The sequence below is a fragment of the Condylura cristata genome, unplaced genomic scaffold (genome assembly GCF_000260355.1).
Source record: "Condylura cristata isolate star-nosed mole 26May11 unplaced genomic scaffold, ConCri1.0 scaffold00033, whole genome shotgun sequence".
NCBI lineage: Eukaryota > Metazoa > Chordata > Mammalia > Eulipotyphla > Talpidae > Condylura > Condylura cristata.
The window spans coordinates 709,920-736,720 of NW_004567134.1; the positions used below are offsets into that span (position 1 = coordinate 709,920).

Genomic DNA, 26,801 nt, shown 5'->3' on the forward strand with positions numbered 1-26,801 from the left:
TACATCGTGTATTGGATAAATTGCAGAGGGAAGTTCCCTAGAGTGAATTATCATTAATAATATATGCATAACTATATCCTACTCCAACTCAAGCTTATCGCGGCTACCGGAAATCCATTGCGCAGATATCGGTGCTAAAGATGTGCCTTTATGCATCCAATATTTAGTTTTTAGTTAATCTTGCCTTAACTTCTAGATTACAGCAAATTATAGGGGGTGTGGAAGATCTTGGAAAACATATGTTTTTAAATGGCCTCATTTTTTTTTCTTTTCTAAATTAAGCACGATAAATTAGGAGTGCTTTGGATGCTATCTCATTTTAAAATAAAATTTACTTTAAATGGAAAATTCCAAACAAGTATTTATTAAATACAGCAGAGCAACTAAATTTTCTAATTCTCTTTCACCACATACCCAGTTTAGATTAAATAAATCAGAAGCAATCATGTTAAACACTAGAGATATGCAATATAACTGATGATCATTCACAGATTCTGTATTTGTGAATTCAACTACCTATTACTATTTATTTATAATCCCCCAAATCAATATAACCACTGGTTTTCTGGTCATTTGCAGAGAGAACTATGAGGTGCAAGACCTGAGTTGCTCAGGAACATTCCGAGCTCAAGTTAAACAAAGCAATGCCCCAGCTTATTCTGTGAGTGTAAATACCGCACACAGTATGTTTAGTGTCATATTTTTGTATCTTCTCTTTAATGGGGGGAGGGGGTGCTTTTGCTGTTTCAAATGACTCCCTAGCACAGGGCTAAAGTGCTTTCTAGTGTTCCTAAGTGAAAGAAAGCTACAATATGTTAATAAAACAAATAAAGTGAGGTCTAGGCTTGTAAATTCCCCAAGCAGACAAAACCATGTAAGCCACATAAGCAAACAAAATCTAGCTTATTTCATGAAGATCATGGAAACTCATCTTAGGTGATCTCTTATAAATACCTCTGATAATAGTAAAAGAAACAATTATTATTACTGATATCAGAAAATCACTTTTAACTAATTCCCTGCCAGTTGGAGTCCTGTTATAATAACCAATCATTGTAAAGGTTAAACAACTTCCTTTTTCACTTTAAAAGCCTGCATGTAACATTAAGTCTCTAAATTTCATGTCAGGTTTGAATTTGAAAGACCCCAGCTTGTGAACTGTTCTTCTACATACAATAAACTCTTATTAAATACTATTTTATGAATCTGGTGGCTTTAATTTTCTATTTCTGGATTTTGCATGGTGCCTTACTGAGAAAATGTGTGTGTTAGGTTACCTTTGTTTAGGCATAAGATAGAGTGCCTTTGGCTAGGAATTCAATATTAATGAATTAATATATATATATATAGGTGTCTTTAAACAGAAACACACATACCACAAGGTTATATATTAATAGCTTGTTGAAAATGTTCTGATTCACAGAAACTTACTTCTGTACATGAGTCTGGCTCAGCATTAGCTAATTCAGTTTCTGTGGTGATATTATCAAAATAACAACTGAAAATAATAAGAATCAGCTGTCCTACATTTGTAAACTAAAAATAGTTCTTGCTGTAAATAGTGATAATTTCATTTCACAATGTAATTTAATTTCACTAAAGTCCAAATGCCTACCACCATGGGTAAGGAACAGTTTTGCCTTCGGCGAGCTCCCAGTAGAGCACGCGAGATGAACAGGCAAAGATGAACTAGAACACAAGAGGGTGAGTGTGGTAAGCAACATATGGGGTACAATGGGGGTACTGATGCATGCTGTGGACATGATTTTGTGAATATTGGAGAGAGGATATGAAATTGGTGATGCAATGTAACTGACCTGGTGATGGAGAGTGGAGGTCACAGGTAGGCTAGAAAGGAGATGATTGGGGAAAAAAGACAAAAAAAGTTTGATTTTATTTAATTATGCATGCAAGTGCCAGGGAGTAATTTGAGGTGCTGGGGTGTGGGATGAGAAGACTCACCAGAGACAGAGTGGGGATAAGAACAAGCAGAATGACAGAAATAAACTGCTGAGGAGAGCAGCAGGAGAGGTCTGCAGTTGCCGTGTGGGTCACCTCCCTGACCACGGACCAAACTCGTGCTGCACTGAGACTTAGTACCTCGCACCACCAGAGAGGCGCTAACTATAGCTTCATAAACAAAAATGCCAAACACTCCAGTGTTATTTTGATCATTGAAAAATGTCTCTAAATAAGAATATACCAGGTCTAATATCATCAAATTATTTTTGAGTTAAACAATTATTCGTTAAACTGATAAACAGATATTTCCACATACTGCGTGAGCTGGCTTTATCTGTGACTCACACAGCTCCACAGATTAAGCCATGTAGTGGCTTAGAAAAAGAATGTTTCTTGGATAAATGATCAAGTAAGTACAGTACTGGTGTACTTGATAAAAATAAATAAAGACAAACCCGACAGACATATATGGTTGCACAAAACATTAAATCTATCTTGCCTTTCTATTTACTGCACCTACATTGAATAGTAGACCTGCATGGTATATACCTCTTTCCTGAAAGTGATCAAGTATTAGGCTAAAAGGCAAGTTTCATAGAAAGTATCCTGTCAGTACTTGTCCTGTGTGGTAAGGCGGGAATCCTGGCAATGAAACACAATAGCATCCTTGTTCCTCTGTGCCAATATTTTTAATAGATCTACCATTGTAGTATACTTCAACTTCCCTGGGAGAAATTACAGGCATCTTTTGAAAGAGGCTGAGAATTACCCGATGGCAATTTTCAAATTATCAGACTCCATTTTGAACCCTTCTCAATAGCTCTCTAAGTTCCAGCAAATCAAGTGGGGTGCAGTGCTAAAATCTGTACAATGGGGTCTGTTAGACAGAAGTGGAGAAATCATCTCACCAGAGCTCCTTCCCCCCCACCCCACTCTAACAAAAGCAGAGGATGAGTGCTTTCCAAATAGCTGTGCCCAGCTCCTGCTAACTCAGTTTAAATTCATCAGCAGCTGCAGCAAACTTGGCAGACAGTGCCAGACCCCAGGAGGGAAACATCTACAGGGAGACAGGGCTCCTAAAAAGCTGTGTTCCTTCCCTTCCAAAGCCTAACTCAAACTAGTCTATAGCTCCAGAACTTCTAGTAAAGAAAAGGGAGCTACAGTGCTAAGAAGGGAGGTTTTTTTCCACTTTAGAAGCATCAAGCTCACCCACTGCGATCGTCCGTTATGCAAGTTGGTTGAGTGTATCTCCTGGGCCAGTTTTCTCCCTTGCTTTCTCCTGCCCATTTCCTCTTGACAAGTTTGCTCACCAGGCCCTTCAGTCTTAGCACTGTTCACAAAGATAGTGCAAGACACCAGCAGGGCCACAGGCAGATGCCAGCAGGCTGTCACTTTTCCGCCCTGGCTAGAGCGCAATGCCAGCAGCATGCATTGATTGTGCCCTCTTGTAGCCAGGCTCCAGTGAAAGCACGTTCTGGCCAGTGCCCCCCAGGGTCAGTCACAGCTGCCAAGTGTTCTCCTAGCTTTAGGGGGCCTGAAAGCATCCTACTCCAGCCCAACACGATAGTACAGGACACAGTCAGGACAACCTGCTGGAGACCACCCTTGCCAGGGCCAAACCCATCAGGCAGAGAAAAGGGAAAAGAGCCAGAAAAAGCCTCAAGGGCTCAGTTGCTAACTGGCTTGGAGGATCTGGCACCAGAGTCATAGTCCCAAGCACACCGCTCAGATGCTCCGCAATAACCAGCTGCTTGTCTGGTCGCTTGTTGCCAAATAGCAATGTTGGCATCTGGCCATGCAGTTGGCACCATGTCTGAAATGCAGCAGTTCAACAATTTCACCAGGCTGTGCCAACCCAGAGGTACAGAGCAATTCTAAAACCCAGTCCAGTGATATCTACTGCCTGTGGAGGTCTGAAGACTGAGCTTTCTTTGCCTGAGTGGAGTAAAAACATTCCCAAGAAAATGACCAGAAAGCAAATGCCACATAATAAACCATCTCTTCCAAATGGGTTAGAAGTCAAACATTTGAGATTAGCTAAATCTGGTGTCCCTGAAACAGCTGAGCTTGTCCTGAAGGCTTCTGTCTTAGCAGGTAAAGGAAACAATAGTAATTCAAAGCTTTCAGAGTGAACACCATGAATATGTAAATTGTATGTCACTTATATACATATCAATAGCAAGATTGCATGCAAAGAGCTTCTGTAAATCCAAGCATCCATTCAAGTATATACTGATTTTTAAAACAATTTCAGGCTTTATAAATTTCAATGCCCCTCCAGTAAATGTTCTTTCAAAATGTTGCAAATATTTTAGTGACTCCTTGCAGCCCTAATTAAGAACACCGGTTGTACTTAATCCCTTCTCTAAAATATATGGCTTAAGTTACTTGAGAAAGACAAAGCCATTATATGTCTTAATTTCATTATGCATGTATTACCTTTTTTTTTTTTTTTCTTAAACTCTAACTTAGGGCCTTTCCATAAAATCAAGCAAATAAAGGTCAAATAATTTGGTAGGACATTAGTGACTACCACTTCCTTTGATTCAACAGCTGAAATTCTTACTTCTCTCCAGCTGTCCTGAACTAGTTTCAATACTTTGCATAAAATATACCAAATAATACTTAAAGTTTACACATCAATTATATCACTAATGCTGGCTTATGGACATTCTAAATGCCAGGAAAACTTAATGAATCATTATGTTGACATTTGGAATCACAGAGATCCTTTATTCCAGAAATTTTAAGAAATTTGAAAGCTATCTGCAGCCACTGAAGCATGAGTTCAATTCCCAACAAGGAGGTGACCCACATGGGGCAGCAGACCTCTCCTGACCTGCTGCTCCTCCCCTCAGCAGTGTTGTTTCAGTAGATCTGCCTCTTCTGCTCCTCAATCTGACTCTGGTGAATCCTCTCACCCTCCTGCACCTCTGACCTGTACCCCAGTTGTGTATGCATAAACAAATATATCTTCAAAAATAAATAAATCAGTTGAGGTTCATCTCAGAGGAATTTCTTATCCAGAAGCTAAATATTGTACATGGCATAAAGGCTATCAACTCTTTATAGAGGAAAATCCTTGTATCTGATGTCATGCTAAAAGTATACCTTGACATCCAGTAAGCTTCAATAAATACATCTGGAACCAGAAGACATCTCTGAAAGACTCATCACAGCCAAATTTGTCATTGTTTGTCCAAAATGTCCTCGTTACACTAACTATGCAATTAAAGTGTTTTTTCTTTCCTTTTTCAGAGTAAACAAAGGAGATCAGTAAATTGCATTTAAGTGAGTTATACCATGATTTATCCACATCATTCATATAAGATATACTGTCGCAAAGTAATTATGGTCTGCTTGCAGACTTGTAGGGAGAAATGTTTCTGAAAAACAGTTGATTATTTACAATCATGATGGCTGATAAGGAACAAATGCATATCTGTCTATTATCCATCTCAAAAGAGACAAAGAAGGCTTGAATGAAATGGCATATTGCCATACACTTCTGATCTAAAGAGAGTGTGGGGAGGAAAGCAATACCTTTCTTCCTGAAGAGTTTTGGGGTAAAACCCTACCATGCTTGATATGCTTGAACACCTGGGGGAAAAAAAAAAGAGAGAGAGAGAGAGAGAGAGAAAGCAAAAATATCTCCTAAGCAGAAGACTGCTGCCACAATGGTTAACACAGAATGCAGTTCAATTCAATATTGGGGAGAGATTAAAATGATGATAGATTTGTGTCTGGACACCCTCTTCTGATATCCCAAACAACCACCTTATTGCTTTGATGTTTAAAAGACTGAAAAAGGGAACTGTCACTGATTTTCAGAAGTTCCTAAGACAATATCATATATAAGTTATCTCCCATTTCACCTTCTTCATTATTATCTACACCATTTCAACTATCTGGTTCTGGGTACTGGTCTCAGGGCTGGTATTAGAAAACTAACGACAGATCTCCAATTTCAACCACACAATTCTTGGCACACTGTATAAATGCTTTCCATTTCTTCATAATATAATTTGCGGGTCCGGTAGCTTTCTATTTATCATCATGGATTAGGCTTAGTGCACTGACCTTTCGTTAGGTCCCAAAGTCATCTCTCTGAACAAGGCACTCAGGAATAAAGGATGAATACTAAGCATGCAGAAATTTTACTGTTTTAAAAATCAGACTCCACACAAAAGTAATACAGGACTTTGGATTTAGGTGAAGCTACTATCACAAAATCTAGGTACCACTCAGCGTGTACCAACTAAGTAAGGCCACTTCATTCTGCAGTCCATACTGCTCATTAGCAGAAACAGGAGCCTCAGAGAACTGGAAATAACACACTAGCATTTTTCTTAACACAGGAGCCTGGGAGGTCATAACATCTGGCCACTGTCTGCCACAGCCCTACTCACTTTTCCCAGTCCCTGTGCATGGCTCTCACACACAACTCCACCTGCTCCAGCTGCTCCTTGTGGGCTGGTCAGGCACGCTGGGCAGGTAGGGGGCACCCAGGACGGAGACTCTCCCTGCCTCTGGGCACACCTGGCAGGTGCCAAGCTACTCAGTAGCTTCCATCTAGCCACTTGCAAAGGAAACTGGGTCCCTTGACGCCTCTCAGCTCATCCTGAAAACTCGGGTGAGTGAACGTGAAAAACAACGTTGTGCTGATTTCTGTTAACACATGGATTAAAAAAAATGGCATTCTCCAGGGCTGTGGTACAGAATGAAACTCTGGAGCCAGGGGGAAACTGAGCCCTACCCAGTATTGTGATGAACACAGCATCTCACGGGATACACTGACACTGAAAACATGTGTGTGAGATGGGATCAGGTGGTGGATGGATTTTTGGCAACAAAAAATATTTTGTAAATATGTTAAGCTAAAGTTTAATGCTCTCGTCTTCCACCAAGGTGATGGCTTTTTTTGTACTGAAATGAAGTTTGGGCAAAAGGCTGGCAAGAGTCTATCCCACTACCCTGTCTATGTGCTAGTAATAATGGATAGAAGCTATTTGGCTTATTACTAAGCTTAATACAATTAAAATCTGGCAACACCATGCTGACTATGCCCCTTTTTTGTTATTTTACTGCTTTTCTAACTCTGAAAGCCTGAGAATTATTAGACTACTCAACATCTGGCAGATTAGGCAGAAAGTGAGTGTTGCAAGTGAGTAAACTGTATCAAAGGGCATTCCTATCACCCTGATCACCACAAATTCACATTTTTGAGTATTTTATCTGAAGGGTTTGCCCATGTTCTTTAAAAAGAAGAAGAAGAAGAAAGAACATTAACAGAACACATTTTAAATGAAGTGTCCATTTCCCAAACTAGACACTCTACTCTCCTGTCTAAGCAATTACTATTCAAGGAGCCACGAATCCTTCATATTATAGGTATGTTGTTTGGGCAAAATTTTGCAAATAATTACTTTCTTACAGTAGCTCAGCAGTCATTCCTTTGGGCCCACTGACAGGTGTTTCTGAGGCTGGAGATCACAATACGATTTGGTGTCCCCAAGAAATGGTATAGAAATAATTTTTCTTCATTTCCCTACATCACCAGGGAATTGGTATACCCAACTTTTTTAATGATTTATTTATTTATGCATATAGAATTTGGGTACAGACCAGAGGTGCAGGGGCAGTGAGAGGATTCACCAAAGAAAGAGTGGGGAGCAGAACAGGCAGATCTACAACATACATTGCTGAGGGGAGCAGCGGGTGAGACAAGAGATGTCTCTGTGCCATGTGGGTCACCTCCCTGGCCAGAGATCGAACACGGTATACCTAAATTCTATACCAAGTTTTGCTGGAAAAGTTATGGATTAGCAACTCACATGTTTATGCTAGTAGTTAAACCCAGGTAGATAAAGAGAGTAGTTTCCAGCAAGGATTGTGTTCCTCTTCAACTACTTTTAGGCTATGTCAGTAGCAATGCTACCTCAAAAAAGGATTTAATTTCTGAGACTCAGCTCCCTTACCTGCCAAAAGGACAGGGGTGTAGAAGTTAGGAATGGAATGAATAATACTTGAAAGGAGAATCATGGTTTGCCCAGAATGAGGGGTTCACAGGTGGAGACTTCCATGCAGAAGCCTGAAAATCTCAGGCAAGACAGAAAGAATGTGTCAATGTACCTGCAAAAGTGTTTGTAACAAAAACAGGTAGTAAGGATTCATTAAAATGTCAGCTCTCACTCTTATCACAGTTCTGTACACTAGAATTCAAACATCCAACAGATATGAGTGTCTTCACATCCCACAGAATGAGTGTGAGGCTGGCACCTAATAAACCCCACCCTTTGCTCTAGACTTAGAGAAAATTGAGTCGCAGTCCATGACAGAGAACCAAGAACTGACTGTATGGAGAGCTCACAGCAGATTACTATCCACTCAGACAAAATGACCCTGACATAAAAGTGTTCCCTGGAAATACACCTTCATCCTCTCTCACAGAAGTGCCATTCATTATTAGTGCAAGATGAATCCTTTTACACACTTTGAAATTGGAAGAACCTTGTACAGTTTTCTGATAACCTCAATACCAGTTCTTACTTGAACTACTCATGGCCTTTTTCTAGTCTGTGGTCATAAATGTATCCTCAGGACACTTTAGCCAATAAAGCATTGAATTAATTGTACGGAGCGCTGAGTGCACCCTGTGATGGTGCCATCATTCTGTGTTGAGACACGTAGACCAGCTACAGGTTATATCTCTGACTTGCCCTGGGATGTCGAAGCAAGAATCGGTGAAACCAGGTCAATTCTAATCTTAAACTTGGTTGCTTTCCCAAGATTCCTGTGCAAGAATCAGCAAGGCTCCGTTTTGCAGGTAACAAATCAATAGAAGGCACAGCGCCTTGGAAAAAGCTTATACCAAAAACCTATCCAGGGTCTGTGTCCTGGATAATGAGGGTGATTGTGTTTACATAAATAAAATCTGGAAGTAAAGAATCATAGAACACAAGAGCTGAAGGGCTTGGGGGAGTTGGGTCTGATTTACAGTATAGAGAAGCCATTTAAATAAAATGATACACAATGTCAATGTCACACAAAATGTTCAGATTGGGAGCAAATTATTTCCAGTTTGCATTGGGAAATTTCCCATAAGCAGACTATCCCCTGGATGCTCACACCAGTCCTTATGTAACCGCTTTCTGAGTATGTAATTCTTTTAATTCATTTCATTCTCTTAACCCTAAAAAGGTGGTGAAATTAATATAGCCATTTCACAGAAAGAGGAATAAAGGAACAGGGAACTAGAGCGACATGTCCAAGGACATAGGGCTAATAAAGGAAAGATCTGAGAATTGAAGCCAGAATGGTCCTCATAAAGGTGTTAAGAAAATAACGCTATTGTTACAGAGAATAGGTATTACAGGTTAGCTCTGCTTTCCAAGAAGGACATCAACCTAAATCAAATGTGAAATGGATTTGAATGTATATAATTACAAATATTTCCATAATTGATATCATTTAAACATCTGCTTCCCTGATCCTAAATTTAAAGTAATTGGTTAAATACGAGTATCTAATAAAATACACTTTAACTGTTTGACAGAAGCAGTGGGGAAATATTTATATATATTTGTAAGAGCATGTAATTGGTAAGATGTAATATAAACTGAAACTAAACTCAACAGTAAAATCTAAGTGATATCAGGAAACCGTTAATTTACACACACCAACTATGATTACTAAATATGTTTTAAACCACCTTATTATATTTGAAAGCTAAAAATACTTGGCAACTCTAATTCAAAAACATTCATTTTATTTTGTAAGCATATTATTATGCCATACTTATGCAATAAAATTGTAAGTGGTTTTCAATTTGTTTTTGTGCTCTATTTTAATCTTCTTCTTTTAGATGTAACCTAAATTATATGTATTTATCCTGATAATGTGGATATTTATAGTGTGAAAAATATCATTACACAATGGATAGCAATAATAATACTCAGTGCTAGAAGGTAATACAAGGATTCACATTTACATAGACATAAATAAGACAGGAATAATGTAAAAATGAAAGTAAGTGCTTTGCTTGAATACAGAACCCTTAAAATTACAGGTAAGCCCCACTTAATTTACTCCTGCTATATGTAACTATGGATGACAATACAGAATAAAGAGTTTGTGCATTGCATAAGTGATTCACAAGAACTGAAACTGACTCAAATTTTAATACATACCAGGCACAAATAGTGCAGAAGGGCAAAAGCTTTTTCGAAGCTTCCGCATCTTGAAAGTGGTTAATGAGAACTCAATGCTGACTCAAAAATCGCTGTTGATACTAAGGTGGAATCACACTGTATTCTTCTTTGTAAGTAGAAAAACTTTAAATTGTGACATTTTAAATTTAAATTACATTTTTAAGAAGGTTTGGGAATGATGCAAATGTTTCATACACAGGTGCATATATTTGTCAAACTTCTCAAACTCTGTACTTACACTGAGTGCACTTATTTTGTCCTTCAAAATATTTGTTTAAAAACTAAAACACATCTCTTAACAGAATTGTAAGAGGAAAATGTACTGGGTCAAATAAAACATTCATTTGTTAAGAATCACCACAATGTTAGTGATACAATAAATTTGATTATGAAAAACAAGAAATATACAAGAAGAGTATATTTCTAAAAGTTTTAAAGAATAATTTGGAACCATAATTTGTAATTTATTGTAATAACAATAAATATGATACTTTTGCTTTCTTTCAAATTAAAAACTGTCAATTTTAATATGCCAAAATACAAATATGGTTTGTGTGTTTTTTCAACAATAGTCTCTTAAGTTTTTGCCTCCAAAAGTCATAGATTGCAAGGGAAAAAATAATAGGAAAATTCCAGAGCCAAAAGAACTTTCAGCAAACACCATTCAATGATCCCCAATTATTCTGAATTTGGTATAGAATTAGCAGTTAGTGGCACACTGGGATCTGTTTGACAGTCTAAATTTGATGGCTCAGGCAAGAACAAATGGTTATTTCCTGTCTCTGCAGCAGTATCTAGTGAGTAAGCAAAGTATTGATCTTTACTTGGTTCCTTAAATACATGTGACTCAAGTTATCCTGAGGCTTCTCTCCCTAACTCTCCTTGGGACCCACGCAATAAAAGAATTTCATATTTTCTTCTTTTGCTCTAGAAGTACAACTTTGAAAGCAGCATTGAAGATAAAATCTAGGTCTCTGTAGCTCCCACTATGCTCTCAAAGTTCACTCTGGAAAAAGTGTTGTGATGTAAGTTCAATCGAAACATTTTTATATCACTTAAGGATCCAAGCTCTATTCAGTAATTAAATATTTATCAGGTACCACTTAAAAACCTGAGACTATGAAAACCACTAGTGGTGCAGAAATGAATGAAGCAAATCTATTGTGCTTAAAAGCGTACAGTTAGGACAAGAAAGCAGAATTAAAGACAAGGGAGAAGGATGGGAGGAAGCAGGGAGAAAGGGGAGAGCTTCGAAGGGAGAGTGAGAGGGAGGAGAGAAAAAGAGAGAACTAGAAGACTGAGGGTAAGAAAAAAGACAGTTTACATATAGTAGGGGCCCAAGGGAGAGATAGCAGTTTTCACTTGGAAGGACTGATAGGTTGTAACATGAAAGAGCCAACCAAATGACTTTCAGTTTTTAGCCCTCTACAAAATCTGACCTGGTCAAGCTTGCCTGTGTCCTTGAAACTGCCAAACCAATAATTTGCTATTGGTACATTCTTTTACTTCTCAATAGTATTCTGCAAACTTAATCATTCTGTCTTATTAGGCTAATTTCTTCTCCCACTTTCTGTATCATTCTCCACTTTCTTGACTTTCCTTTAGCACATAAGCTGTTCCTTTTAATACTCCTTTATTGAGTTTCTTCTCCTCTCAGAATCTTGGAACATTGTCTGCGTGACCACTTTTCTTTCCCTGCTCTGTCTCCCCCCTCTGCATGCATCATGGTTAAAGAGATGACACTTAGACCTAAGCCCTCTTGGGAAAGTCTATGTGTCATTCACTTTTCATCTATAAAATGGAATCACCATGAGGTATAAATGAGTAATATGAACATTTAAAATGCTTATAATAATGTCTAGCATGAATTAGGTGATATACTTTATGTTATCTATACTGTGTATTTAAATGCTACTATAAATGATTATGACTCCATTCCCTATCTTTAAATCTAACTTCTTCTTGGAAACTAGTTCTGTTTCAAACTGCCATCTTGTGTTTAATTTTAGATGTCTAATTAGATTTCAAAAATAACAAGACTGAAGCAAACTCTTCATTTCTCTTCACCCAAAATTATTCCATCAAATAATCCCTCTCATTTTATTAAATGATTCTACATCTAAATGGTAAAGCCAATAACTGATGAATTCGATCTAATTTATCTTTTCTTTAATCTTTCTGCCATATCCAATTTTATCAGTATTTCTCTCAAAGTTATCTCCAAAACACATCCTGAATTAATCACATCTAATCTCCTCTATAACTCTGACTTTAAACCAAGTCAACACCACTTCCTTCATGGACTGCACAATGGCCTTCTTGATCATTTGCCTGTGTTAATTCTTTTTAGAGTTAAAATGACTTTTCTAAAAATTTAAATGCATAAATTCATAGAATAAAAATAATTAGGATAGGCCCTCCCTGGTGGCACAGCGGGTTAAAGCACCGCACTGAGAATCTAAAAGCCACTTCCTCATGAGTTCGATTCCCGCCTGCCCTGGAGGTGACCACATGGCGTGGCAGACATCTCCTGACCCGCCCGCTGCTCCCCTCAGCAGTGTACTTCGTTGATCTGCCTGTTCTGCTCCCCACTCTGTCTCTGGTGAATCCTCTCACCCTCCACATCTCTGGCCTGTACCCCAGTTCTATATGAATAAATAAATAAATCTTAAAAAATAATAATAATAATTAGGATAAAATCCAGTCGTCACACTCTGGATAACAAAAATCTTACACGGCAGGGGATTCCTTTAATACTTCATCTCTTAACATTTCTACCTCCCCTTACTTATTATTTTTCTATTATGACATTTATATTCCCAGAGTAAACAAAGTTTATTAGCACCATGGGATTTTGTATAAGTGCTTATATCTGTCTATAATGCTCTTCTTCCTAAATGTCATATTTGGGTCCTTCTTGGAACTGAGATCTCACCTCCAATAAGGCTACTTTAGTAGCGTCCTGGTCATTAACCTCATTTTCTTGTCATTTTCTCCTCCTTTCCTGACATTTTATTTAATTATTTCTTAATATATTGTCTCTCTTCATTAGAATACACATTCAATTCAGAGAATTAATAGTACTAAAGATATCTGCAGTGTTTGATATATAGATAATATCCCACAATAAGTTTAAATAGATTAGTAAATCACTGTGGTAGTGAAGAAAACCACAAAGAGCAGGTAGTTGAAATTTTTGTAACTTGGGAACTATTTCTAGGTTGGGGCAAGGGAAGACCTTAAGATTCTGTCTTCATTTGGTAAACTAGATAGGGTATGGTGCCATTCACAAAGAAAGTGAAAAAGGAACAAGACTAGAAAACGCTTGTATTGGATCAGTTTTACAGATCTTGGGACACAAATTTGGCATTATCCAAAAGATAATAAGATTGGATCCAAGACTAAAAGTGTATCCGAAGGACCCTATACCCAAATAAGCACTAAAACTACTGAAGTTATTTAAAGAGGCAGATTGAGAAATGGGAATAGATCCCAACTCTGAAAAACAAACAAAATATTCAAGAAGTAGGCAGTGGAAAATAAATTGTGGAAAGACATAATCACCAAAGACTCAGAGAAAGTTTAAGGAGAAAGATGGTTTCGAGAATAAAAAAGAGATCAATGGTATCAAGTAACAGAAATCAAATGAAATAAGAACTAAAAAGCTCAGCTGAATTTGGCAATTAAAATACCAGTAGGTATTTAACCAAGATGCTATCTGAACTGGCCAGAGTCCTGCCCTAAAGCACCAACTCCCTTCAAATTTCCAGCACTGATCAAGATATCTGTCTAAAATTTAACTTTTCTCAGAGCTCCAGAACCAGGCTTACTTAGGGATTTTTGCCCATGCCTTTTGCCAACCCAGGTTTTTGGGGCTACCATCAACACAGCCTAAGTTAAAGGATATACTCATGGTTTCACTTCTATTTTTCTTGTCTCTGTCTTAAGAATGAACAGGACTATGTATTATCATCTATCAGAAATTTTAATAAATAGACTTGAAAAATGGACATTCATTTGAATCTTCTTCATTTAATGGAAAGAAAGCAATAATCAATGGTCATTGAATCAGTGAGACCATAATTTCCAGGAAACTCCAAAATAGTGTGAGTGTGGATAATTTTTTTTTGTTTTGTGGATTAATTTTTAAGATTCGGTAGCTGGCTAACTATGAAGGAAAACAAGATCCTTCCAAGGAAATTCTTTTAAACACATTTAGAGAATTTTTCTGGGGCTTGATTTTCCATGTTTCTAATTTAAAAATCTCAATTTGTTATCAGAAAATTCATCTCAACACTCACAATTAAATGTTAATAGTTATATATACAACAATTTCTTAGGGAATAATGACTATATGCTAATATACCAAAATTAAGCAAATATAATTGCACCTAAAACTAAATTAATATATGTTGCCAAGGGTCAGATGTATGTGGACCTAATGAACTCAGACCTCCAGTATGAGCCTTTAAGGTATCCTTTCACTTAAATTCCACAAAGGCAGGGTTCAAAGATCTTCAAATTCACTTCCTATTCACACCTGCCACCCTACAGATTTATGGTCCCTCAAAAGCCTAGGCCTAATTTGAGTCTCACTTGCAGAAGAAAGCTACTAATAAATTTTTCTCTGCTCTTATTAGAAAGAACTTCTAAATCTTCGATGACACAATAAGAAAGAGCTCAAAAAATTCCCAGTCACATTTTTCTTATTTACTCAGTTACTCTGGAGTCCATGCTGACTTGTTTTCCTTTAGTTGTGTCTGAACAGTTTGACAGATTACTGTGACAAGGTTACTCTTAAATTGATAAAAGGTTTGATTGTGTCGGTGCATTTGTCAAAACTGTCAGACACCATGTATAATGGACTCTGCCCTCGGGGGCCCGGATGGCACTTGAGTCTGTTCTTACTATTCTGCCTTCAGCTCACAGCAAAAAGAAGCATCCGACAGGGTTGGGGGGAAGTCAGGAGATTAACTTGGGCAGAACCTCAGCTCTGGAGCACAAACACTCCCACCGTGTTCCCCGGACTTTTCACAGAGGGTGTTTCTCCTCTCTTGTTAAATGTTAAAGTGACATTTATAGCTTCATTTTTAAAGAGAGCAAGGTGAGGGTGTCATAGTTTGAGCAAGAAGAACGTTTACAGAAGAGAATGAAGGGCAGGGCACCTGACTTCCTGGTGTTCCGGTGAGGACTGAAAATGGATATATGCCTCCCCAGGACTTTCCCTCCTTTTCCTTCATTCTGCTCCAAGTGGCCCTAGCAGAAACATGTTTACTTTATAACAGAAGAAAATTCACTGTACTTGCATAAGTTGTCATTGACACTATAACTTCCACAGGAGGAACAATCTCTAAGAGGGGATTTTTCAAACCTTAAATAAAATGTACACCTTATGGGCTTCCCTGGTGGTGATCACTTCCAGGACCTGAGTTTAATCCCCAGCCAGGGAAGTGACCCCATGGCTCAGCAGAACTCTCCTGTCTCACCTGCTGCTGCTCCCCTCAGCAGTAGATCTGCATATTTTGTTCCCCACTCTGTCTCTCATATATATATGTTCTTTATGAGGATGCTAAATACAAGGTACAATAGATATGAAAAATACAAACACACTGATGAATTTCTTTCCATTTTTAAATTATGTCCATTATGGTAAATATGTGATATATTTTATTTTTAAAAAGTAATTACCATCATAAAGTAGAAGTTACCAGTTTCTCTGATGGAGCCATTACAGCGTAACACATGGGACATCATCGTACCATCCAAATTTTATTTGGTATAAAACATTACAATGTTCAATCTCCCTCTTTATTTATTTTTTTAAAGATTTATTTATTTGTACATACAGAACCGGGGTACAGGCTAGAGGCTCAGGGGCAGTGAGAGGCCTCACCAGAGAGAGTGGGGAGCAGAACAGGCAGATCGACGAAGCACACTGCTGAGGGGAGCAGCGGGTGGGTCAGGAGAGGTCTGCCACACCATGTGGTCACCTCCGGGGCAGGCGGGAATCGAACTCATGCAGAAGTGGCTTTAGCTTCTCAGTGCAGTGCTTTAACCCGCTGCACCACCAGGGAGGGCCATCAATCTCCCTCTTTATTAAGACAAATATCTTTCCCCACTTCTATCTCCTTGACATAAACTTAAAGGGTAAAATCTATGTATTATATCCAGAGGTACCAACTGATAACCCCACGCCTTGAACACACTTTTATCATCTAAAATACTTTTATTTTCATTATATTTTCTTAACAGCGTTAACACTGCAGTAATTAAATGTTTAGTTGTATGTTGAAGACCCATTCATAACTAGGGATGAGAAAGAGATTAACTAAAAACTTAAGTGATCTGTGTCCTATTCTGTGCTATTTCACTCTTTCCTTTGTAGTATATTTGGTTAATTGTCTCTCAAGTCCTTGCAATTTAATGGAAAAATTAATGCACATAAAAAAAGAGACATCTTTCACCACACATAATTATTCCACCACTACAATTATTAATTCTCACAGTCTCTTCACTAACCATAAATTAATCTTCCTCCAATTTGCTTTTCAACTGTTCCCACTCTGATTATTTATTACACTGTGGCTCTAATTTCCACTCTGTAGTTGAAATTATCTTAAAAAAAAAATCTGACTGTCACCTTTCTTGTTTATGAAAATTAATGTTATCCTGCATTTCTCTCAGGGTACACCAAATTTCTTAACAAGAGCTACAAGGACAACGAGCCCTCTTCAGCCTTTCAGCTCACTTGACTCTCTACCTTACTGCCCTCCCTTTGCTTCACCCACAATGGCCTTGTTCAGCCCCTGTCACTGTCACTAGTACAAAACAAGTAAAGTTCCTTCTGCCTGGAATTCTCTTCTTTTCATTCCACACTTAGTTAGGCCAATTGTTCTTTCTGATTTCTGCAATGATGCTATATTCTTCACCCTAAGGAGGCCTATTCCCACATTCCAAACAATAACACGCCCCTTTCATTTTTGTACCTGTACATGGGTCTCTATGAGCTAGCTACTAAGTGGTCACTCATGGCAAGTGTGACCTATTTGCTATTTGCAAATCACAGCAGAGCTTTCCTTCCTTCTATCTAAAAGTCTAGCTCATATCACCAGGCCTGGGGACGCTTAGGCTGCTGGTGACCTGATTATGTGATTAGCTTCATGGTGGTCTCAGGATAACTCTGCCTGGGATAAAATCATACTGGGCTGATACAAATGTCACTGAATGTGTGGTTATCATGTCCTCTTCTCTGTTCCTCATAAATCATTGTTCCCCCATTACAACCCCACCCTCTAAACCCTATTCCTCATACTATTGTCACACGATCAGTTTTTATAGCCTGTATGTTCTCAATAAATTCAACTTTAGTAAAAGGATTTCTACTCAAGAAGCAGTTGTCTTGCAAATCAATCCCGCTAACGCTGTGCTCTTCATTATGCTCTGGCAGCAAAATGGCAACAAAGTTCCTGTTGCAACATCAACAGTTAAAATTGTATATCAAATCATATGATTATGTAATCAAAAGAAGAAGATTTTCCTTAGTTGGTCTAAAGTCTGAAGCAAGGTCTTTGTCTAGGTTTACTTACTCTCAAATCATAAGCTCACGATTTGGCATTCTACAGGTGTCTGTAAATAAGTTGTGATGAAGAACACCATAAAGTTCCTTGAAATGTCCTAAGCTACAGACATTACAAAGTCTTTATAGCATTTCCTACAAGACAAACTATGGAATGAATTCATCCAAAATGTAGGTGTAACTATACATATTTCCCACAAAGTAAAACCATTCTTTATTTCTATTGTTCTTCAGTCTTTTCTTCTTCGATTTTAGTATAATCCAAACAGGAGTTTTGATGATAAATGTGAATGGAACCCCTTAATAAAAATTCGTGTGCAGATTATAGATTGAGAAACAATGTAATTTCTTTAATATCTTTTTCTTTCTCTTCATTACTATTAACATGGATATTGTATTATAATACCAAATAATTTGATAAGTCTATGTCTTTTTGAATGTCTCTGTTTTCTATTATATTATTACTATGTATATTAGCAAATATTACATTTCCTATAATGTAAGGAAATATTAATTTTTAAAGTTTTTATAATTTCATAGGAAATAAACATGGCAAATGGATCCTGATGGCAAATTCATCTAAACCTACAAAGAGTATCTTTTCTTGGTGAAACTGAAGTCCATGAGTGAGTAATGGAAGTGAAAAAATATTCAATCTATTATAAGACTGTTAATGTAAAATAGTGATAACTCAAAGAAACAGAAGGATAACTCTCCCCAAGATAATTCCAAGATTCACTTTGGAATTTCAGTTTTGAGCTGAAGTCAATTAAGTCTCCATAGGTTTGTGAGAGATTTTTACCACTCCCTCAACCATTCCTTAACCTAGGATAAGAAAAATCCTGGATATCAGGCCCTCCCTGGTGGTGCAAAGGGTTAGGTTGTATCACTGCAAGCTGGTCACAGTTGCTTCAGTGGGAGTTCCATTCCCTGCTAGGAGGTGATCCACATGGCACAGCAGACCTCTCCTGTCTCACCTGCTGCTCCCCTCAACAATGCACTTCACTGATCAGCCTGCTCTGCTCCCCACTCTCCCCACTCTGTCTCTGGTGAATCCTCTCACCACACCTGCACCTCTGGCTTGTACCTCAGTTCTTTATGCATAAATAAAGAAAACTTTAAAAAAAATGTGGATATTACCTAAAATTTAGATTTCAATAAAAATAGACTTTCTACATCAGAAAATTATTTATATAGCTGGGTAAACATGCAATACAATTCTTTATAATCAAATCACCTTGTTTTCACTCCTCTCTGCTGCCGTGCTTGGCCCCTAACCCATTTCTTAGTTAAATTATATTTTCATTCAACTATATGAACACACACACACACACATATACCTATATGTGTATAAGTATGTGTGTATAGACATACATATACATATACATACACATGCACATATGCATATACATATACACACACACATACATATATATATATGTATATATATATATATATATATATATATAGTTAGACAGTGAGAGACAGAGAACCATTGACTTTAGGATCTAAAACCATGCTTATTTTTGATACATATATAATTAAATTTGTTTTTTGTCCTAACAAAACTGATATCAATTTGACTGTTGATCTGCCTAAGAATCCAGAGATAGAGGAAATTTTCCTCTGTAACCATACAATACTAATGCTATCAGAGAGAATCTAAGATTCTTCAGATCTATAATGGTCTACCAAATGCATCTCCAGGCATGGGTCACATGAGTTAACATGATTATTGAGTTCCAACACATCATTTTAGACATGAGAACCAGTTAGCAAGAGAAAAGTCCTTTGTCTGAGGTCACAAAGCAGTTTATAGTAGCATCAACACAAACAAAAGCTCTATTAGAAATGCAGATGTCTGGGCTCTATCCCATAGCTAGTAAACTGCAATCTGTAGCTCAACCAGCTGTGTAAAGATATAAAACAAGATAAGAGACTTTGACCAAAATCACTAATACCTTGACTTTTATGGCTGAGATTCATATAATTATCAATATAAGAGGTATCCTTTTTCACACCAGCATATTAAGTAAGGTAACTGATCTGAAACTTCTGACATAAAGCCCATAATCTTTCAAATTTTCCAAGACTCTACTTTTTTTTTTAATAGAGTTTAGATTATTCTCATAACAGAAAAAAAGTTGAATTGTTTAGCTTCCAGTTGTCAATCTCAACATTTTATAAATCAAAATATAGCATATTTTTATATGTCTTAATCCTGGCACATTTCTTTTTAAAGCAGCTAATTTTAAATGGGTCTTTTTATGATTTTGTCTTACCACTTATGCAAATATAGGTAGCCAACAGCAATAGGTCAGCCTCATTCTAATCCACATATTTTCTTGACAGCTGGTTATATATTTGGTTTATCTGACAATGTCTGCGTGTGTATAGAGAGGTCTGTATATAGGTAGGTAGGTAGATAGATTGATGAAAGAAGAGAGAGAGAGAAAGAAAGGGAGAGAGAGAGAGAAAGGAAGAAAGATTTACTCTTGATCTTAAAAATCTAGAACAAAGGCAAATAAATGCTTTTGCTTTTTTTTCCTTTTTTCAGTATTTTAAAGGTTTGGAAATTTGCAAAATAAATGTACTTTCAAACTTTCTGTAAAAGTTTTGCAAAAAAAAGAACAATTGACTAATAATTTCTCATGATTTAAAAATAACCAGCTAAGGCAAAATGAAATGACAAATAGCTATACTGATATTACTCAAAAATAATCATGCAGTAATCTAAAAATATAGATATACGTAAGATGCTTAAGTCATTACACATTATTAATTTTATATGGAAGCTAACCTTAAATATGGTTCATTTATTTGCACAGAATTAAGTTAATAACATAAATATGGTAGATAACAGAATAGTGAATACATTTTGGAAGGGAATTTAATCACCACCATGTTTTCTAGCAAATACAGATCTACTTAGTAAATACAATTGTTGATCTGGTGGAAAAGAGTTTCCTTAGAGTTGAAAATGGACATTTTTAAGGGAACTAGAAGACTGACTTGAAAATTCTGCAATTATCTGGTCCAAACTGAGCATTTAGCAACAACTGGCCAAAAGCAACTTAAGCCAAGAAATAATGATCCTGAAAGGGATACTTCTGTATGTTTGAAATTTCCCCCATCCCTACCCCCTTTTCCTCCCCCCCAAAAAGAGCAGTTTCTTTCATGAGATTCACCAGTGATGAATCACCAGCCACACAGTTTGAGAGCTCAACTTAATACTTGCTCATTATACTTTTGGTCACTCCATGCATGTCTACAGAGCTCTTGTGTATTCTCAGGAACTTGTTGAGAGTCCCACAACAAATAAGTGAAATGAAGAGCTCAAATTTCAGCCCCATTGCTATGGTAACAGTGTTCCTCACTGAGACCCCTAGTCCCATGTGAGACTGAGCCCATTTGGGTGGACACATGGTTTAGAAACGATGCAGAGAGCAGAGGAGCACTTACGGTTGACACAGCTTGATTAGGTCTTGGTCTGTGGTGCCCGGTGGAAGGCCTCGAATGTACAGGTTGGTTTTACTCAACTGTTCCCCGCTGCTGTTGTTGCTGCTGTTGTTGCTGCTGCTGTTTGTGCTGGGACTGGGAGGAGCCATGGGGTGGGGAGCTGGTGCATAGGACTGCTGGAAACAGAAAAGGCTGTTACTGGAAAAACAAAGCCAGCACCTACTCACAGGCCAGCAGCACAACCTGAAAGCAATGCAAACTCCCTGATGTTTGCAAGACACACATGCACACCTGTATTTATATGTGCTGTCTCTATGCTTTGTTATTTTCAAGAAAGTTTACTCCTCCCCCAACCACCCAGCCCTGTACTTGAATCAGCATTAAGTTAGCCATACATGGGATAAAAAGAAATGACCAGATGTTCCTGAAAGTAGCACAAGACTTGAGGTTGTCCCTTTCTACACTGAGTTTCCTTAGACTTATCCAGCAGCATGATAACTCTCTCCTAGAATTAAAGAAAACAATTCACTCTTCACAATAAAGTTCTCCGCCAGCTCACCTTGAACAGTCATGTATCATTGATTTGCTTCTATTCCTTTGTTCCCTTTCATTCTCCCACAAAACTTCCTCATACTTGTTTTTTTCACCATTACTCTACATGACAATTCCTGATATGCAGAAAGCATTGTATAATGATACTAGGAATGAACAAGTGACAAAATGAATCTATTTTATCTATGCCTCTAATCCCAAACCTTCTGGATACCTTGTTTAAAAGACTGAGTCACCATCTTCTCCCTACAGTCAAGACTAACTTAAAAATACTGTAATCTAAGGACTCAACCAGGTACCCATGACACCTTGGACATGAAATTTTCTTGTTTGGAGGACTGTCCTGCTCTCTGTAGAATGGTAGAAGCATCCTGTCTCTTCAGCTATCAAGTTTTAGGAGTAGCCATTCCACAGGGTTGATGACCAAAAATGTCTCCAAATACTTACATGTGTTTCCTTGGGGCAGATTGTGGGGGTAACTTCCCCAAAAGAGAACACTGCTGTAATCTGTCACACTAATATGTGACAAATAATAAATAATGAAATAACCCATCCAACTTGTAATATGTAAGGTCGCAGCCTTTGGAATTATCGCCAGAAGTAGCTGACATTCATTCATTATGCTTCTCTATATTCAGGTAGCTCTTCTGTGAAACTCAATATCCCGATTAATATGAGGGAGATAAAAACAGATCTCTCCTATGTGACAGGGTATTTCCAAAAGTCCAATGAGTGAATACAAACAAAATGGTACCTGGAAACTAGTAACAACATAATGAAATTTAGCAACAACAAAACATGTAATGATAATAATGAAAGTATCTGTGGTTCATATCCGTCTTGCCAGTAATATTAGTCTGTATAACTTTCCCAGATTCTTTCAGTCATCACTTGGAGTGTTACCAGAGCACAATGAACAGATTGAAGATTCCAGCAGGGCAAACTCAAGATTCAAAGTCTAATATGAAGACTCCTTAGCTGATTTATAAGGCGAAAGTGGTGTGTACTTACAAGAACTAGGTGCTTTATTAATACTTAGGCTATATCATGAAAAATGTATTGCCCTATTTCTTTCAGTGCTGTCATCTTCCAACCTCCATGTGAAAAACCTTGGTGGCTGTTTCCTCTGTTCCTAAATCTGAAAACCTTCTACCACCTTCTAAATTCCCATCATTCCCCTAGTGTGAGCTGCCTAAGTAGAAAGGAATTCACGATTCCTATCTGGTCTCCTTTCGCTCATCCTTTGCTTGTATGAAGGGTGAGGCATGGACAGGGAGAAGAGTAATAAGACAGGATGGTCAAATGCAAACATGAGTTGGTCAGGAGTGTGCATGGCAGCTTGTCTAAGGCCCAGGAAGGCTGAGTTCATAGGACAGGATCAAATCTTAGAGCCCTCAACTGTCTCTCTGAAATCAACATTTTTCTCATCCATTTCTTCAGCATTTCCCAATTTAAGACATATATTATTCTAAGATGAATTACACAGACTACTTACTATTTCCAATATTTAAATACAATAATATCCATTGCCCTTCAGAATACTGTATAAATCTGTGTCAAAATTCTTGGTTAGCATAACATTATTCTCTTGACCTAAAAATTCTGTTTCACTTCTCAGACATCCCATAACACTTAAGCTTGATCTTTTTCCAAGTCTTATACTTACTAAGTGGCCAATACCCCTCCTAAACTAGGGTGCTGTTCTCTCTATCACAAAGGGACAGATGGGATTTATCTCTTCCCTTATATGCTTTCCTCTCTTAAATTTCCCAGGGCTTTTAAAAAGCTGTTTACTATCACTGTCACCTCCCCTGTCTCCAAATTCTTGGAATTCCATTCTGTACTCAGGCTTCTCTTAAAATGAGGCTTTGTTTAAAGCAGTTCCCCCCCCCACACACACACACCCATCACATAGCCTTTAAAGCCACTGGGGAGCCAGAAAAAATGTCCCCAGCTTTATGTATCACAGATCAGATGCACCAGTTAGAATGAGCCCTTAGCTGATCAAATAAGAAAGCACTAAATACAGGATGATCAAGATGCGGTTACTTAATTCTTTATTTTTTTTCTCCCAGAAATCTTTGCATTTCCATAGCTGAAATACCATTTAGTAAATTACATGGTGCCTAAAACAATAAACGTGCCCTCTAAAGGACTTAATGTATTCACTGGGAAAAAATTAAACAAAACAGTCAAAAGCAAACCGAAGCTGGGATCAGTATAGGGAACTTGGATGCATGTAAATGAAGTACGAAATTTATAAATACGAGTAGAAACACCACACTGTTGTGGGAAAAGGATGTATTTCAAAAGTCCTTCAAAAAAAAAAAGGCACAATTAAAGGCTGTTTTCTATGTCTTATTTTTGTTTTTGAATTCTAGAAATTTTGCTGCATGAGGACACCTCTGTTTATTGATCCAATCAAACCACAGATTTGACCCCAGCACTGATCTTTTGTTCATGCTTAATATTTCACTTATCTTTAGTGTTAACACTGAATGATTCAGGTAACAGCCTGCATTATAAATCACTGTTTAGAATTAAGAATTATAAATTCCTTCCTCTCCACCCATTTTCAAAATATACATCATTTAATCAACAGACTATGGGCAGAAGTTTCCCGAATGCCTGACAAATACACAGGCCTAAATGAATTAATTTGTGAAAAGCCAAAGCGATTTTGCGTGCTGACGGCCGGAGATAAATGTCCAGCTAGACTGTCTAGCAGCACCAAAAACAGGGGTGTCAATAATTTTAAGGGGTCAACGGGTCACTGCAGCTACTCTGCTGATTAAAAGTGACTCAAAAACCTTCCTTAGTTTTTGTCTTTAGGTGAGGCGGGGTTGGAATTTTATCATTGATTGGCCTTTCTATCATCTGGAGGCATTATGGAGAAACTTAAATGTTAGTTAAAAAAAATATTTTCTTGGAAATGAAATGGACTTTGCTAGATTGCTCAAAGTCACACTTTGTAAATCCTGTTTAGGAGTGGTGAGGATTCACAGGCTGAGGTTACAAAATACTGTAATCTCTACTCTACTGGGGTAAGGGGTTGCTATGAATTGGCAGTGTCAGCATAGTTAGAACCAGTGGAAATACCAGGCTTTTAGAAGTTGTGCATGCTTAGCTAGTCCTAGGTGTTTACACCTGGTGGCTAAGTGGGAGGGCCAGCTAATGATTACAATGGTAACTAAAGCCTCCTTAACCACAAGTGGGGAATTTTAAGTCAGGAAAGCAGTGTTGATGTCCTGTGAAAGACATAAAATTAAATGGCTTGGCATCCATTCTGAGTGATGCTCTTCTAATAATTACAACTAGCATTCATTGTACGCTTGCAGAGTAATTTACATGCTACCTTTTAACATATAGGCCTAAGGAAACAAATAACATGCCTCTCCTTTTACCAGTCAGGAAACTAAGACACAGACAGGGTTGCTAGCAGACCCTCTCACTTAGCCCCAGGTAAATACCTAGGGATAATATGAGTGCTTATTAAGCATGTGCAACTAACTTCTAAAAATGTGACCTTCCCAAGGTCACATAGCTGGTCCTGATTTGAACCCTGACGTGACTCCAGGAGTCATGCAAACATTCTAGAACCTTATGTTTTTAATACATGCATGCATACACACACATTTTGTATGTAATACAGTGATACATATGTGTATATATATATATATATATGTGTGTGTGTGTGTGTGTGTGTGTGTGTAAATGCATACACACATACCATCATTATATTACATCATTATGTATTTGGTACAATGTTTGACTTCTCATCTCAGATGTCCTCCCTATAGAATTGCTACCAATTCACCTGAGCACCATCGCTAGTCTCTTGTGCTCTTCCCATCCCTGTTTTAATCCCTCTCCCCTCCTCTCCTCATGCTCAATGTCTCTGATTTATAGTTGTCTGCTAGTTTTCTCTCTTCTTTTTTTCCTGGCCCTTTATTTGGTTCCCCTAAATTCCTCCTATAAGTGAAAACATCCGATATTTTTCTTTTTTCTTTTGACTGATTTCACTGAGAACTTCATTTCTTAAGGATACAGACACCAATAAATACAAGCACTTCCTTGCAGTGAGCTCTGGAAGATGACATGCTAATAAAAACTCTGGCACATCCAAATATAAAGGGGAGGGGAAGAATGATGATGATAAACAGCACACAGTGGAAAGGAAGGTTAACAAGTCCTTTCTCTCTATCAGAATTTAAATGAGGTCCATTTGAAAATTTAATTTCAAAGGGGAAGTGACCATCAGAAGCAAGCCTGTTACGAGTTTTTCAAATCATGTCAAACACGGGGGTTCATTTGTCAAGATTCATGGTTTGTTATTTAATAACAGGAAAATGAACTGGCTTGTAGATCATCCTAAACAGCTGATTCATTTAGTGTGCTTTGTTAATATGTCTCATTTTTCAAGTTTGAAAACTGCATCAACCGGGTACTCCTACATTCTTGTAAAATGCCTAGGTTTGAGTGTGTGGGTTGAGAGGGACAGTCACAGTATTTTGCAAGTAGACTTGAGAGGCATGGTTCTGTTTGTTTGAACAGAAAGTATTTGAAACATCCAGTAAATCTTGTTCAAGCATCTTAAGGGTAAAGTACATCATTAAAAAATCATTTTATAAATAGCAAATAATATTTATAAACAGAAACAAAAAATATAGACACGAGCCAGATACATACTATTTTCAATAATGTATAATTTATTAAATTTATCTAAAAGGGGGCTTCTCTGGTTGCCTTGGATTAGTTAAGTCTCAGCACTCTCACCAAGATGGCCTGAGTTCAACCCCGGCTTAGGGAACTAATCCTCATATGTGGTGCAGCAAACCTCTCCTGTCTCCACCACTGCTCCCCTTAGCAGTGCATTTTAGTAAATCTGCTTGATCTGCTCCCCACTCTTGTCACTGGTGATTCCTCTAACTCCCACACCTCTGGCCTACACCTAGCTCTTCTGAGGAAAAATATATATATATATATATATAAAAGGGAAGAAGCAGAATGTTTGAAAGTAGAATGGTAGTATACATAGGATA

General features: G+C 37.7%; 1 protein-coding gene across 8 annotated transcripts in view; it reads right to left on the reverse strand.

Annotated features, from left to right (window-relative positions):
* RBMS3 (RNA binding motif, single stranded interacting protein 3) overlaps window positions 1-26,801 on the reverse strand; it is a 900,805-nt gene that overhangs the window by 466,274 nt on the left and 407,730 nt on the right. For 5 of the 8 annotated variants that reach the window (XM_012732119.1, XM_004692264.2, XM_012732120.1 and 2 more), the window contains one exon: window positions 21,211-21,380. In XM_012732119.1, coding sequence (XP_012587573.1) covers window positions 21,211-21,380 — 170 coding nt within the window. Of the gene's footprint in view, window positions 1-21,210; window positions 21,384-26,801 lie in introns of all 8 variants that reach the window. The other 3 variants (XM_004692262.2, XM_004692259.2, XM_012732122.1) reach the window with 1 other exon arrangement.